At 18.2% G+C, this 15,730-nt stretch overlaps 2 protein-coding genes across 2 annotated transcripts in view; both read right to left on the bottom strand.

The window, feature by feature from the left end:
- PGO_004115 (variable surface protein) overlaps window positions 1–254 on the bottom strand; it is a gene marked incomplete at both ends in the record, with an annotated part of 1,639 nt that extends 1,385 nt beyond the window's left edge. Inside the window, one exon of the mRNA XM_028691423.1 lies at window positions 231–254. Coding sequence (XP_028547224.1) covers window positions 231–254 — 24 coding nt within the window. The remainder of the gene's footprint in view (window positions 1–230) is intronic.
- A 6,199-nt stretch (window positions 255–6,453) lies between these two features.
- Window positions 6,454–7,813, bottom strand: PGO_004110 (variable surface protein; the record flags this gene model as incomplete). Its single annotated transcript, XM_028691422.1, has 3 exons — window positions 6,454–6,609; window positions 6,713–7,354; window positions 7,775–7,813. 3 exons carry the CDS (start codon window positions 7,811–7,813, stop codon window positions 6,454–6,456), a joined length of 837 nt encoding a protein of 278 aa, XP_028547223.1.
- Window positions 7,814–15,730: the final 7,917 nt, after the last annotated feature.

Below are 15,730 nucleotides of genomic sequence, written 5' to 3'. Positions count from 1 at the left end.
ATAATTAAAAAAAAATGTAATACATTGTATTGAATATTTGTTTGATTTATATATTTTTTCTTTTTATAAGTAATATAATATGAATTAAGACAATAAAAAATTTCTCAAATCATAATTTTAAAGTGTATATAACATAGTTCACATCAAAAGGGTAATAAATAATAGGTTCATTAATAATTCATTGGAAAATAAACATTCATATGAAAAATCCAAATTGATAATGTAAATACACACTTCGATATTCTATTAAGCATACTTAAATAAAAATAGAATATCCTAAATTAAACGAATATATATAATAATAAACCTTCGTAGAAAATATACTTTAACTTTTTACTTTTTATATAGAAAAATTATAAACATTATCATTTTAAAATAATAAAAAATATTTTTTCATGAATAATTACATATTTATAATTTTTATAATTTATTTTTCAATATATTTAAAGCATCATTATAACACGCGAGAAAGATTCAGTTTATAACATAAAAATAGCATTTTTTTAGAAAATTAAAATACTTGATGTTCTAAAAAAGAATGATAAAATTATGATAATTTAAAAAATTTCTCTTTCAGGATAATATACTTTTTCAGTAAACACTTTATGTATATTTTTTAATTATATTGCATTGGTATTATGTTGCAAAAAGTAAAGTACCTATTTTTCTATTTTAAGAATTATGCACAAGAAAATCTATTTTTTCCAATTATTTCCACAAATTTAGGTATTCATAAAATAAAATTCTTGTATTTAAAATTAATAATAATATATTATGTACTCATATGTTCTAAATAATGAAGAAAAAACATTTTATATTATTTAAAAGTAGTATTGGATTAAAATAGTATAGTTAACTTTATAATTCATGTATGTAGTAAGAGTATTCCATAAGTTCTCCTAAAAAAGAAGAAAAGAATAGAAATATAAATTATTAACGTTCACATACTTTATTTTTTGAATTATAAAATTATATCTTTTAAGAATACTTCCGAACTATAAGAAGAAACCGAAATATAAATTCTTATGCTAGAAAAATAATTTTGCTCTTATTAACATAATATTATGAATGAATTAAAATATTGAAATCATATTATATTCAACAATGTATATACTATCAAAAATATGTATATGTACACTCTAAATCAAAAATATTGATGTACATTATATATGTAAACTATATAAGTTTTTCTTTTGCCTATACTTTTTAAACCAAATAATAACAACGAATTTGAAGTATCTTTCATTTTTTTAACGTTTTTTATAGTTATAAATAATCATATTTATTTTTTTCTCTTATTATAATATATATGTAATACTACAATGTTTAATTATAATGCATTTATTTATGAATTTAATTGTGATATAAAACCAATAAATGACGTTTATACATTTTTCTTCTTTCTATAGTGAAGAGAAATGTACAAAAGTATTTCATAATTATATATCCTATATAATTGATAAAATATTATTTCTATAAACTTACTGCATATTATGTATGAATTCCTTATAATGTTATATTTTATTAATATTTTTATTGTACTAATCTAAAATATTCATTTTGATAATAATAGACATGCTCTAAATACTCATATATGAGACACATAATTATTCCATAAAAAACACTGTAATTTTTAAAATAAAATATATGTGCAATATATTTTTCCTATAAATAAATATGATAACTACTGAATTTTTATAATTTTCTTAAATAGTCACTATATAACTCTAAGTTGTCCATTTTATGAGAACCGACAATATAAATACTTACATACATATTATATAATCCTTAATATTAAAGTATTTAATTTGTAAGGAAAAAATAACAAATATTAATGTTTATTACATAAATGAACCTTATTAAAAATTGCATTTTATTATATAATATTATTCCACAATTATAACATTATATTTTCAATTTTCAATTTATTGTCTTCATAGAATTTTAAATAATAAAAACAGATGTGTTATATATCCTTGTCTATTAAATCGTCTTCATTATGATCTGTATACGAAATAGAAGCAATATCAATATATAAATAATCTGCGTTTAATATGTAATTCTATTTAATATAATTGAACAAATGTATATAAAAAATCATTTTCATTGAATACATTTGTGATTTAGGAATATTAACATATGTATAGTTTAATAAAGCAAAATATTAGAATACAATAACACTTAATACAGAATCATTATAATATAGTGTAGAATTCTACATAGATATCAAAAATTATAAGGACTTATTTTTTAATTAGATAGATAGATATCGTTTTACTTGCATATACATGTATATTGAACATTTCCATTTATTTAAATATTGTAGCGTATATATACCTTATATGCATATTATTAGAAATATATGTATTCACAATTTTTATATAATCTTCTCCAAATAGTTATTCAATTATGTAATGTAATATTAATTGTTCCTCCAATATTGTTTATAATAATATAAATGTACAAATAACATAGATGAATTTTTAAAGCTAATATTTCCAATTATTTGATACTCATAATATATTTTAAAATGAATATTGTTCAATTATCACTATAAAAAAATGTAATATAAATATATATGCTATTTATTTTAAAATGCAAATAAGGGAAATTATTTTTTATATATGAAAAATATAAATATAACATTTTTTTATTTTTTATTATGTAAGTAATTTCTAAACTACGTTATTATTGAAATATATATATAATAAAAAATGGTATCAACATCATATTTCTAGTATATCATTAATTAAATATACATCTATGTATTAGACATTTTTATGTTTAAGGTGTACTAGGATAACAAATATATTAAGTTATATCTAAGATAATAACGCTTTTTTAAAAATAACATATCTATTACAGTTATATATTTAAATACAGACAAAAAAAAAAAATAAATTATAGAAAAGCAATAAAAATAAAATTCCAAAAATATAGCAACAAGAAAAAATGTATTAAATGAATGAAACAGTAGGATTAAATGAACTACATTATTTTGTTAATAATATTTTTATAATTATTTAGCCTTTCTAATATTATATATAAAATAATGTGAAGTATAATTATGCTTACATTATAATAAAGTAGCTTTATAAAGAATTAAATTGCAAGTAATGTAATAATTGGAAATATTATATAGATTAATATTCTCAAATTAATATATTTCATAATGTTTTGACTTTATCATATTTTGAATCACTATATCAGGGTTCATTTTGCTATACATGATAATATTTATTCTTATGATTTTTTCTACTTCATAATCTGCTAATCTATATTCCAAAGGAGTAAAATAATGTGAAAATGGAATATCATAATATGTAAATTATATGTATATTGTATTTATATGTTTACAAGAATAAATTGTTAACAACGTCTTTATTTTTTTTAGCTTGTAATATGATATGTCTTCAGTTTATAAAAAAAAAAAACATCAATATTACTCCAAAAAAATTAGAATAATCGGTAATAACAAAATAATGGAAACTTTCGTAATATTACTCTAAAAAGAACTATTACAGGAAAATAATTCTTTATAACTCTCCATCAATCGTTTTGTATATAATTTATTTTTCCTCACAATAACTTAATATTTATTTCTACTATTCAATAATCATTATCGAGTATAATTGTAATTTATAATAATTGATATATTATATATACTGTAATAAAAAGGATTAATACACATGTATAGATATTATTGTTAATGAGAAAAATATGTATGAAATTTTATTTTTAATTATTGTTCATATTAGCAATATAGTATATTAGTTATATTGAATTATATACATAGTATTATATGTAAAACCCTGATACAGATTTTTAATATTTTTGATTTAATAGTACACATTGATATTTTTAATTTTATGTACATGAAAATATATTATTTTAATAAATCATAAATAACATCTTGCATAATGTAATTTTTTTCGTTTGAAGCACACGTTATGAATATATATATTAAATAATAAAATATATATATCTCATTTACTTTATAAATGGTATCGCATCAGTTAACTGAAATCACAAAAAGCATATTCAAATATTAAATTATTACACGTATTATAATAACGAAAATACAAAATATTTTCAAATATATAATATATATTTTACATGTACACTTCAAAAAATAAAATTAACCTTCATAAAAATATTAAAATGCTTGAACCTCAGAATACATGCGAACAGAGCAATTGCTCAAGTTAAATTAATAATATTATATACAAAATATCAAAAGCAAATAAAATTCATATAAATATTATGGATGCATAATGTTCATATTCCTAGGAACCAAGAAATTTATATATAATATACAAAATGGTATAATAAATATTAAATTATAATAGAGATAATATAAATAATGTTGTTTCATGTACAAAAAAAATTAATGAGTACTATAATTCAAAAGAAATTGTTATTATGAATTTATTATACATTTATATACTTTTATTTATTCGTATTTTATAGTTTTTATAAATAAAAAATTATTAACTTTCGTACAAAGTGTATGATATATACGCACATATATACCATGAATGTGGAAGCAGGTTTGCTCTTATTTTTCTATGAATACTACAACGAAATGTATTCAAGAAAAATAATATAATTTCTATTTTAAATGTGTAAGATCCTATTACTCCTAAAATAATGTAAAAAAAAATTAATCATAACAATACTCATTTCATACTCCTTAAACATAGTTATATATATAAAACGTCTACTTACATTTGAAATATTTGCTATTCTGCAAATATTTCCTATAAGATTAAATATTTATGTCTCACAATAAAGTTCCCATTTAACTAATCATATCATTTTAAAATGTGTACTTTTATAATGCTTAATATAAACATCCAAATCACGCGATGTTACTTTTTTTATGTTCCCATATATTGATGTATCTCTTTTTTCAATTCATACTTTTTTGTTATATACATGAACAAGTTATTTTTCTTTTAATATTATTATTATTAATGCCTTCGTAGCTATATGTTTTCCCAATAATGTGCTAAAATTTATAATTGATCATCTATTGGATTATTCTCCTTGACTAAGTGTATGCTAGAAATGCAATAATATTAATAAAATAAATATTGTTATTAAATTATTAAATCATTAAGAAAGAATATTATAATAAATTTGAAGAACACAAGAAATATACAAGGCATGAATAGTTGTTTAGGTACACATATTAAAATAGCAATAATTGATTTATAAATAATCAGTCAGAAAAAAAATTAAAATGTATATTTTAAATTAATTCTACATAAAATTTAATAAATACAGATATATATTTTTTAACCATTTAAATAATAAATTGTCATTATAAAAAAATATGTAATTTTATATTTATACAAGAAATTAAATTTAAAATACAACTATAAATATTAAAATAATTTACTCATTATTGCAAGATTAAATTGTCATAATTGCTTAAACTGCTAAAAAAATATATGGAAAATATAATGTATAATATAATCTACGATGTTCTTTATATTAATATAAATATGCTCACATAGGTAATTGAGTAATCAAATAATAACTTTATAAAATTTATTGAATACATTATACATGAAAATGTATTCTATTACAATACATTTTTGTAAATCACAAAGAAAAACTTAATACCATTATAATATATATATATAATTTTAATATATGTATAAATTTTTAAAGCTTAATAATACAAGTATATTCACTTTTTCTTTTTTTCATTAATATACACTTATAATTGCTATTAGTTTAATTCAATACATACTTTTTTATATATCATCAAAAATTTTATCAATTCTTATATTATTCTATACACTGTTAGACATCTTAATTATGCATGAATATCTATATAATTCTTTATTTGCACAATAATGGAATATTATTTTACAACATTAATAAAAATCATTCTAAAACATTTATCATTATATATGTTCATGTCCTAAACATGATATATATTTTTTTCTATTGTATTTGATTTTATTTTCGTTTTCATCTTGATAAATTTGACATTCCACAGAAGGTTTCTACATTTTAATATATATTATGTGTAAATATAATATTAAGTATCACAATTTAAAAAATTCTATTACATTATTAGCCTATATAGTATTTCTTTAACACATAAACAGATTAAATTATTAAGGAATAAATTTATATATTCCAAGATATATATATTATGTGAAAATGATTAAATACTAAATTTATTCGAAATATTTTAGTTCAGTACTTATACAGTTAATACGTAAAATATTAGTCAATGCAAAATTATATTATTTTTAATCATTGTCATATATATTAATAAATTCAAATATTTCTTTTTATTTTACTATAATATATGAATTATTTTATCCCTACTTTAATTAATTAATAAATTTATTCTTTACTTATATTGACTCCAGTATTATTAGGGATATTCAGACCAAATAATTCTTTCTAATTTCATATTTATAACTTATATTAGGAATAATGATATAATATGTCATATTCATTATTTCTTAAATTACGGGAAGATAAATCAGATGATTCAAATAAATTAATGTCATCACTGGTATTATTCCAGTGTCTCTTTTTCCTTATTATTGCATCGCGCAACCAAGTACCAAATGTAGTAAACTATTTCATAAAAAAAAACATGTATTAAAAAAATATATTATGTTGAATTATATATAAAAAATATATTATAATGTAAATATTTATAAATAAAAACATTCCTAACCTTATAAATGGTAAATGAAATAATTAAGATCAATAATGTCACCACAGCTGTAATTATAATATGAACACCAATATTATTACTGCAGGGAGTCAATGTTTTGGTTTCACTTATTTCTTTAGATGTATATTTCCTTATTATGTTATATTTATTTATAATGGTCTCTATTTCATTACAGAAGTTATCTTCCCTATTAGATCCACACAAATCCCTCAAAACATCAATACTATTATATATGTTATATATTGCTGTTAGCTTTCGTACATCATCATTTGTAAAAGTATTCTTATATTCTTCGCAAACATGAGTTCGATTAAAAGTTTTAAATGCTTTGATATATATGTTGAGTAAACCCTCATAAATATTTTTGATATCGTCTGTATTTTTTATTTCATTATTAAGAATATCAGCATATATCCAATAATAAAAGTAATAACATCCAGCCACGTTTAAGCTTGAATTTTCATTAGCATTTAAATCAGTAAGATATGACATAGCATGGTGACATTTATTATCACTAACATTTGAAAGATAAATACCTAAATAAGTACTTCTATTTTGGCATTCATTGATAAATATTTGACTTATATGAGGATTTTTATCTATACTTTTCTTCCAATAAGGAAAATGTTCTATATATGTATACTAAAGAAAAAAAATATTATAAACTTACTAAAGTTATATTTAAATAATTTTAATATAATTTGTTGGATCCCGAACAGACTTATAATGTAATAAATCTGGTTATATTATAATAATTTTAAAGCACCTTTGATGTCTCCACAAAGAAATATTTAATATAGGCTTGAGAGTGAAAATAATAAAATAATGAAATTATTAAACAACCATATGGATCCAATTTTAGGATAAAGGACCCAATTATTTTGCTATATTAAGCAAATAAATATATGAATATGTTAAATATAATTTTATTAGTTCACAATTATTACGAATATTATATTTTTAACTGAAATTGTAATTTTCTTAAAATGTCATGTATATCCAAATATGAGTTCGTCCTTTGTTTTAAATAAAGTGTTTAAGTATAATTTTTTTTAATAAAACTTTTTTTATTAAAAGAAATATGTAGTATAATTTCCACATTTATTCTAGATAACACAACGTGTTTTAATAAGAATTATTATTTCTTGTGGTTATATCACTTCATTATTTTCATATTAAGGTTTTTATAAAATAATATATACATGAGATTATATATTAAATGAATAACTGATGCATTATAATTTATAGATATACTATACTTACTTATATTTATCATTGCGTATTCACATATATATTTACATTTATAATTTATTAAATATATATTCTTTTGAACTGCATATTCATTGAAACAATGTATGACCAATATTTTAAATTAATAATTTCCATTGTACCATAAAAATAATATTTACAATAATTATTCCTTTAAATAAATAAGAAATGGTAATTATGTATAAAAATATTATTATATTTCAAGTTCTATTATAATACATATTATTACATATTTTTTATATATTAAGATGTAAAGAGATTATGATTTAAAATTATATTTTCCACGAAAATTTTTACATAATCACAATAATATATATAAAATGGAATTATAAATAATCAATATTTTTTATTTTTATAAATATAACATTTTTTAATATATATTTAATTATTATATAAATAATAAGTAAAAATTAGCTAATATAAAAAATATGTTACCTATAAAATGTATTTTTATATAATAATATGACTCATAAATTCCCAATAAAAATATATTCTGCGACAGTAGTAGTATTATCCAACATATTATTGTAAATAGTTATGTTATATTTATCATTTCCCCAATATTTCTTAAATATATTCATTAATAGATATCAAGAATTCAGATAATAATAATATAAGTTCAACATAATAATAACATATAATAGAAGAATAATATATATTTCATAGTTATATAATTTATAATTATGTGTTTATTAATTTTTTTATTATGGATAAAATTAATCAGTAATTATGTACATTGAATATTTTATAAAAAGATCATGCATTTATAATATAACCATAATATTATAAGAATATATAAATTAAAGATTTAGTATTATTATTCCACAAGTGTATAGAAGCAAAATTATTTAATCCTAAAATTTATAATTTAGAGAATCCTTCAAAAAAAATTAAAACAACATAGGTGTATATATAACTAATTATGTAAAAAGAATTTCTTATATTTAAACGTGTAAAAAGCTACATTAAGGATAATAAGGATTATTTCATTAAAACATAATATATTTATACAATAAGCATTTTAGTATTATATATGTATTTTTCTTAGTTGTCATTAATTTATTCTTCTCTTTTTTATTTACTATAGTGTATTGCAATTTCTTAAAATGATATTCCTTTATTTAGATACTAATATTTCCTTACGATTCATGTATTAACATTTATATCATAAAAACCTTAAGAACAGCATATTTATAATTTCTTTCTAATATTTTATTAACATGTGTATAACAAATTAAACTAATTATATAGTAAATATTATGTTTATATATTTATTTCAGTATAACAAATTGCACATTTTATAAATTTTATATAATGACACAAAATAAAAAAAATTAAATAAATAAATGTGTTATTCTATATATATTATATAATCAGTAAATCATATTTCTAAAATAAATGTTGAATTGATCATAATAGATAAAATCGTATTATAAGCTATGTTTAAATTATAATTCCATATTTAATGAAGCAACTGATTATTTTAATATAATAACTACCTCACTAATCATGAAAATATACTTTGATATAATTTAGTTCAGTTATTTTTTAAAATATTTATATTATACATGAGTTTTTTAAATGATAAGTTAATTTTGTTTCATGCCTAGTTATTTTTAATATATCATCTCTTAAAATTTTCGAAAGCATGCCATCAATATTTTTTGACTGAGCATATATTCTTTTGCATAACTAAATATTTTACTAATTATAATTAAACTGATATTCATGTATACAATTGATTTATCTATTATTTAAATAATATTGTAATAAATTATATTCTCAATTAAGTATACTTCTTTGTAGATACGTTAAAATTATACAATAATAATTGTATATTTACAAATACATAATCGAATATTTATATTTTCTTTTATGTCTGCATACTTTAAATTGACAAATATACAAATATTTAAAGGTCATACATATCAAAAGAATTTATATACATAAATAATCTATGTTATTAACAATATATAAATACAAACTCAGAAAACATTTATGACTCATATATTCCCTTTTGTATTTATACTTATCCTTATATAATAGAGATTCAGCACAAGAAATATCATTATTCTAATATGTATACATGATTTTATGTTAATTTATCTCTTTTGTTCGATGCATAACAAATAGAATATCTTGTCATTAATCGTAATTATAATCTATTTTATAATGTATTTCTTTATCCATACATGATTTACGTAAATTATATGCATGATTATTTTACCTAGTGATCAAATGTTATCCATAATTATTGAATTCAATTATGCTTTGAACTTCTACAATAGGGAATTTTATTATTTCCTTCATTTTTATTATTGAATGTTCAATTTCAAACAATACTAAAAATTTTATCAGCATGTTATAACATATATATGATAAAATACTTCCTGTATTTAACATATAATATCTTATTATATCAAAAAATATGTTCCTTAATTCACATATTATATATTAATTTCAGATTATGCATAATATTAATTTTATATCTTTACAGATTCTTCTCATTATTTTTTTTTTTTTTTTTTTCGTTCAGTGTATTTCTTTTTGTCATCATATAACACGCGTATATAAATTATACATTTAACTTTTTTTAATTTAATAATATCCTGTATTACTACATCCAGCATTTTTTTCACTTCTAGGAATACATTATAAACATTATTTATTGAATATAAAATGTATTTCACATTAAGAAAATATCAATTATTATTCATATTGATTTAATCCAAAACTAAAACGATATATATCACTTCATTTTTAATATATAAAAAATAAATAAAAATGCAATCAAATAAATTAATATAATATATTGTATGCTGATTAATTTAATTATAGATTTTTTTATATATATAACAATACAATATGATGAGATAATTCCAAAATTTCATTATTCTAATAATTAATAATGAAATATATCAAATTCATGTTAAATTTCTGTCGATTTCACTAAAAAAAACTAATGAATTATACATTATAAATGATAACAAAAAAAACATATAAAATAAATATTAACTAGTCATATATATTACATGCTATATATTGGATTTAAAAGAAATATACTTTAGTTAAATATTTCACGTTTGAAAGCAAACACACAGGATATTATTTATCAGGATTACTTATTTATCAGCCAATTTTTCTGAGATTTTGAAAAATTCTTGTGCTTCTTTTTTATAAATTTTTTTTATGTTTTTTCTGTTTTATACTATTAGTTTCCTTATCCAAGATTACATAGGAATAAACTAGAGCATAAGATTAAAAAAAAATAATATATATTTCGCATGAATTTTTAATTTTAATTATAATTTTCTGAAATTTATACGAAATACCACACATTTTTTTATTATTATGTGTATCATACTTTATGAATAATGATAACTACTACAAGAGTTCCTCAAAGTACGTATCTTATAGAAGATAGAACTCTTAAAAACATCAATGAAGAAATAGATTATGAGTTATATATACATTTTTTACTATATTCATTAGATTGTAAAATGGCATCAAGCTTAATGCGATTGTTTTTATTGCATCCATGAAGTATAATATGTCCTCATAATACTACTGAATATGATTCATTAACCCTATAACACAAATTTCTATTATGTTCAATCTTTTTATATTTCTTATAAAGATATTCAATATGTTTATCTTAATTTTTCTTATTATTCTAACACATTCCGTTAAATCAATATAAGACCCTTTTTTTTTTAACTATTTATTCATATATTTGCATAATAAGCCACAATTATTTTATATTCATCCAAATAACATTATATACATTCTCAATAACAAAATGTTCTTTCGTTCTCAACTATTTGAATAAAATAAACAACAATGTTTATTAATATCCAATCATTTTTTCGTAATATATCTGAATGCTTATCCACATGAAATGAGCTTAAGCTATCAGGAATTTTAAAAAAAGTCGGATAACAATCTTTATCATTATACTTCTACTTCGTTTGAAAAAATAATGAATATATATGGAATATAAATAATCCTTTAATAAAACATAAGATAAAGTCTCCTTATATAATTTAAATATGATGAAATAGCTACCCAATATTAATGCGAATATAAGTAAGTTACATTATAAATCATATATAATAATTTATTTGTGGAAAATTATGATATTCAATATATATTTACAATTACAGATGTTTTTGTTCAAATAATGAGCGCATGTAATATATGGATATATAAAATATTTTGATATATGTAATAATTATGAACAAATGAAAAAAGGTTCATTTGATACTCAAAATATAAAATCTATAAAAATATGATTAATTAAATTTTTTCTTTTACATATAATATATTTATAATTACATCTAAAATCAGCAAAAAATATAAATACTTTATCATTCTTATATATATTATTCATCATAATGAATAAGATTACATATAAAATATAAAGTAAATAAACAATAAGTTTTAATATTTTTTATTTGGACTTTGGCATAATCCATGCGTATATGAGCAAATAAGTGCTTATACTTATAATAGTTATAATATTATTACAAAATTATAATATTTACACAAAATAAAATATATTATAATAATTCATTCATTCTCATAACAACACAGTGCTTAAATGAATAAAAAAATAAAATTTTTTATGTATATAAAAAATAATCTTATTTTTATAGAACTTATATAACTAAAATTAAAACACATTAATGTTAATAGAATAATGAATTATTTGATACATATATAAATATAAAAAAAAGAAATTTATTTTATTCATGTCATACTTCTGTCTATTTTATCTTAAGTTTAACTTATATTAAACCCTATATATATAGAACTCAAAAGGATAATATTTTTTACATAAGTTTCATTTGAAATTACAGAAATATACATGTATATGTGTATAACATTATAGAAATATTACATAAGCTCTTATAGGTGAATGAAATATAATACATATTAAATAAAAATAACAAAAATAAAGTAACGAATATACTTTTATGAATTCATATACTGCATAATTATTATCTCTTTATGAGAACAACATATAGTGTGAAGTTGTAAAATGTTATACTTATGGATTATATTCCAGAATGTAAAACTTGTTGTTATATTGTTATGATATGTCAATTCTCTGTTTATATTTTAAAAAAAATTGTGGTTTTTTCATTATTTTTTGCTTAACATTATTTATAAATTAAAAAAATATATACTTTTCTATTTAGTTAATATATATATATATACATACATTTTATATTATATATGAGATTAATATATATTTATATCTATTTACAGGAGTTTATATTGAAGTTCATTTTCTTATTATATTTATATACTACTAATTCCTAATGTTATTAAGAAAATCTGTTTGTTTCTATAATAAGAATATAACATATTTATCCACTATAATAACTCATTTTCTAGTATACGATAAGACTGAAATAAAATTTCATTTTTCATATTTTAGTATTCGTTAAATTTTACGATATATACATTTAGTAATATAACATATAGTAGAATTAAAAATTTTATTTTAAAAATTATATAATTTTTAAATTTTTATTATTAAGAATATCGCAAGTAATAAAATTATATATTTCTTCATTATTTTATACATTTTTTGGTGCATCACATAAAATAAAATTACGCCCTTTAGATAACTCATATAAAAACATTATTATTCAAAATAAATCAATTGAAGTAAAATAAATATCCCCTTGTAATTACAGAAAAATAAAATATATATAAATATTTTTTTGCACCACATACATATAAAATAAGGAATATATTATATTTATTTAGTTTATTTTTTATGTTCCTAGGATTTTTATTCAAAATTTAAAACGAATAGTAAATAATTATATATTATTTTTATTATTTTCTTATTATGCATACTTCATAGTATTTGGTTATATATATAAGTTTTCATGTTATTATTACATTGATTATTTTATCATATTACTGCTGAAATGCACAATGCACAAATATTAAGTAAAACACTAACATGTTATATTCGTAAACTGAATATTCAATATAAAAGCAAATTCATTTTATTAAATTTGAATAAAAATCCTAAATTATTTGAGTTCATCATAAAAATTCACACAATTTATATGGAATAATATTATTCGTTTTGTGTGATGTAATGTTTTAATGACTTAATAAATATTATATCCATTAAATATAACTAATTATGTAGAATTATATGTATTGAATGGTAGCATAATATTAAAAATAAAAATAGAGTTTAAATAATTTTATAAACATTTTTTATATTTCTATGTTAAATATAATGTTCACTATACTAAATATTAATATTCTAAAAGAAAAAATAATCATGATAAAAATAATTATTATATTATATCACAATAATACAAAGGGTTATAATTTCCTTATATTATTATTCGCGTGCATTATAGTAGTTATACATATATAAAAATGAATAGGGCATATAATCGTACCATCGTTGCATATTATAGAACTTCTTCAAGTCTTTCATGAAGGAATAGTACTATAAATTAGTTGATACAACTTTTTAAATAGCTTTAATTTATAAAAAATAAATGAGAAATTGTTATTCATGTAGAAATTATAGTAAAAAAAAGCACGAAATATAGTCACTGAGTAAGATATTGTAGGATTAACTGCACCAATACAAATACTCCTAATTAAGTATTCCTCCATTTTTTCAAATAATGTAGTGTAACCAAAATTATAATGGATTTGCTATATATCATTATGTTGTTTCTATAGAAATTTTCTATTAAATAAGATATATACAATTTTATAAACTATATATTATTATTGTGAATTCATGTAAAAATATTAGATCATATAATATTAGAATAATACATTTCTGTGTATTTTCAAAAAATAATAGTATTAAAATAAAAAATGTATATTTTCTTATATTGATTTTATCCATTAATACGCAAAAAAAATAAAAATACATAATTCCCTTGAAAATTATTTGGTTTAATAGTTCCTGGTAAATGTTTAGTGCTTATAAGCATATAAACTTAACGAAAAAAAAAAAAAATTAGAAATATCATTGGTTTCGCATTAATATATCTAACATAATGGTGAATTACCTTATTATTATTATTATTCATACAATAATATACATGTTAATATAGTACTAAAAAATCAAAGAAAAAAATATTCCTACAGTAATTTAAGAAATATTCATAATCCAACATAGAATATTTTAATAATAATTGAAGAATGATATATTTATAAAATTAAGCACATAATTAATACAATAAAGAATGGGGATATAATAAAATGAGTTAATATATTTCAGAATTATTATATAACTATATTATTATATACATTATTTACAAAAAATTATGTGATTTATTTATCTAAATAATGTAATTAACAATATTATTACTGATATATTTTTAATATTTATTTACATGAAATACATCATATATATTAAAATATTATGTATTAAAGAAATAATATTGATTAGTTATACAATTATATTTTACTTTCAATGTGTACAATTTAAATGAAGTTTATAAATTAGCATAATGATTAAATTCTCGAATTTTTATGAACTAGAAATTAAATTTAAATAATATATTGTATGCAACAAAGATAATTGTAACATAAAGTTTATATAAAATATATATATACATATTTTAAGAATAAATACTAAAAAAATTTTTAGAATAATACATTATTTATACACAAAATCATTCAATTCCCAGAATTACAAATAATGAAATACATATATTAGAAGAATAAAAATAATGAATTTTCATTAAT

The sequence above is a fragment of the Plasmodium gonderi genome (genome assembly GCF_002157705.1).
Source record: "Plasmodium gonderi DNA, contig: Pgo-contig_693, whole genome shotgun sequence".
In the NCBI taxonomy this organism is placed as follows: Eukaryota; Apicomplexa; class Aconoidasida; order Haemosporida; family Plasmodiidae; genus Plasmodium; species Plasmodium gonderi.
Note: the sequence above shows the minus strand (reverse complement) of the source record. Positions and strands in the feature narration are given on the sequence as shown.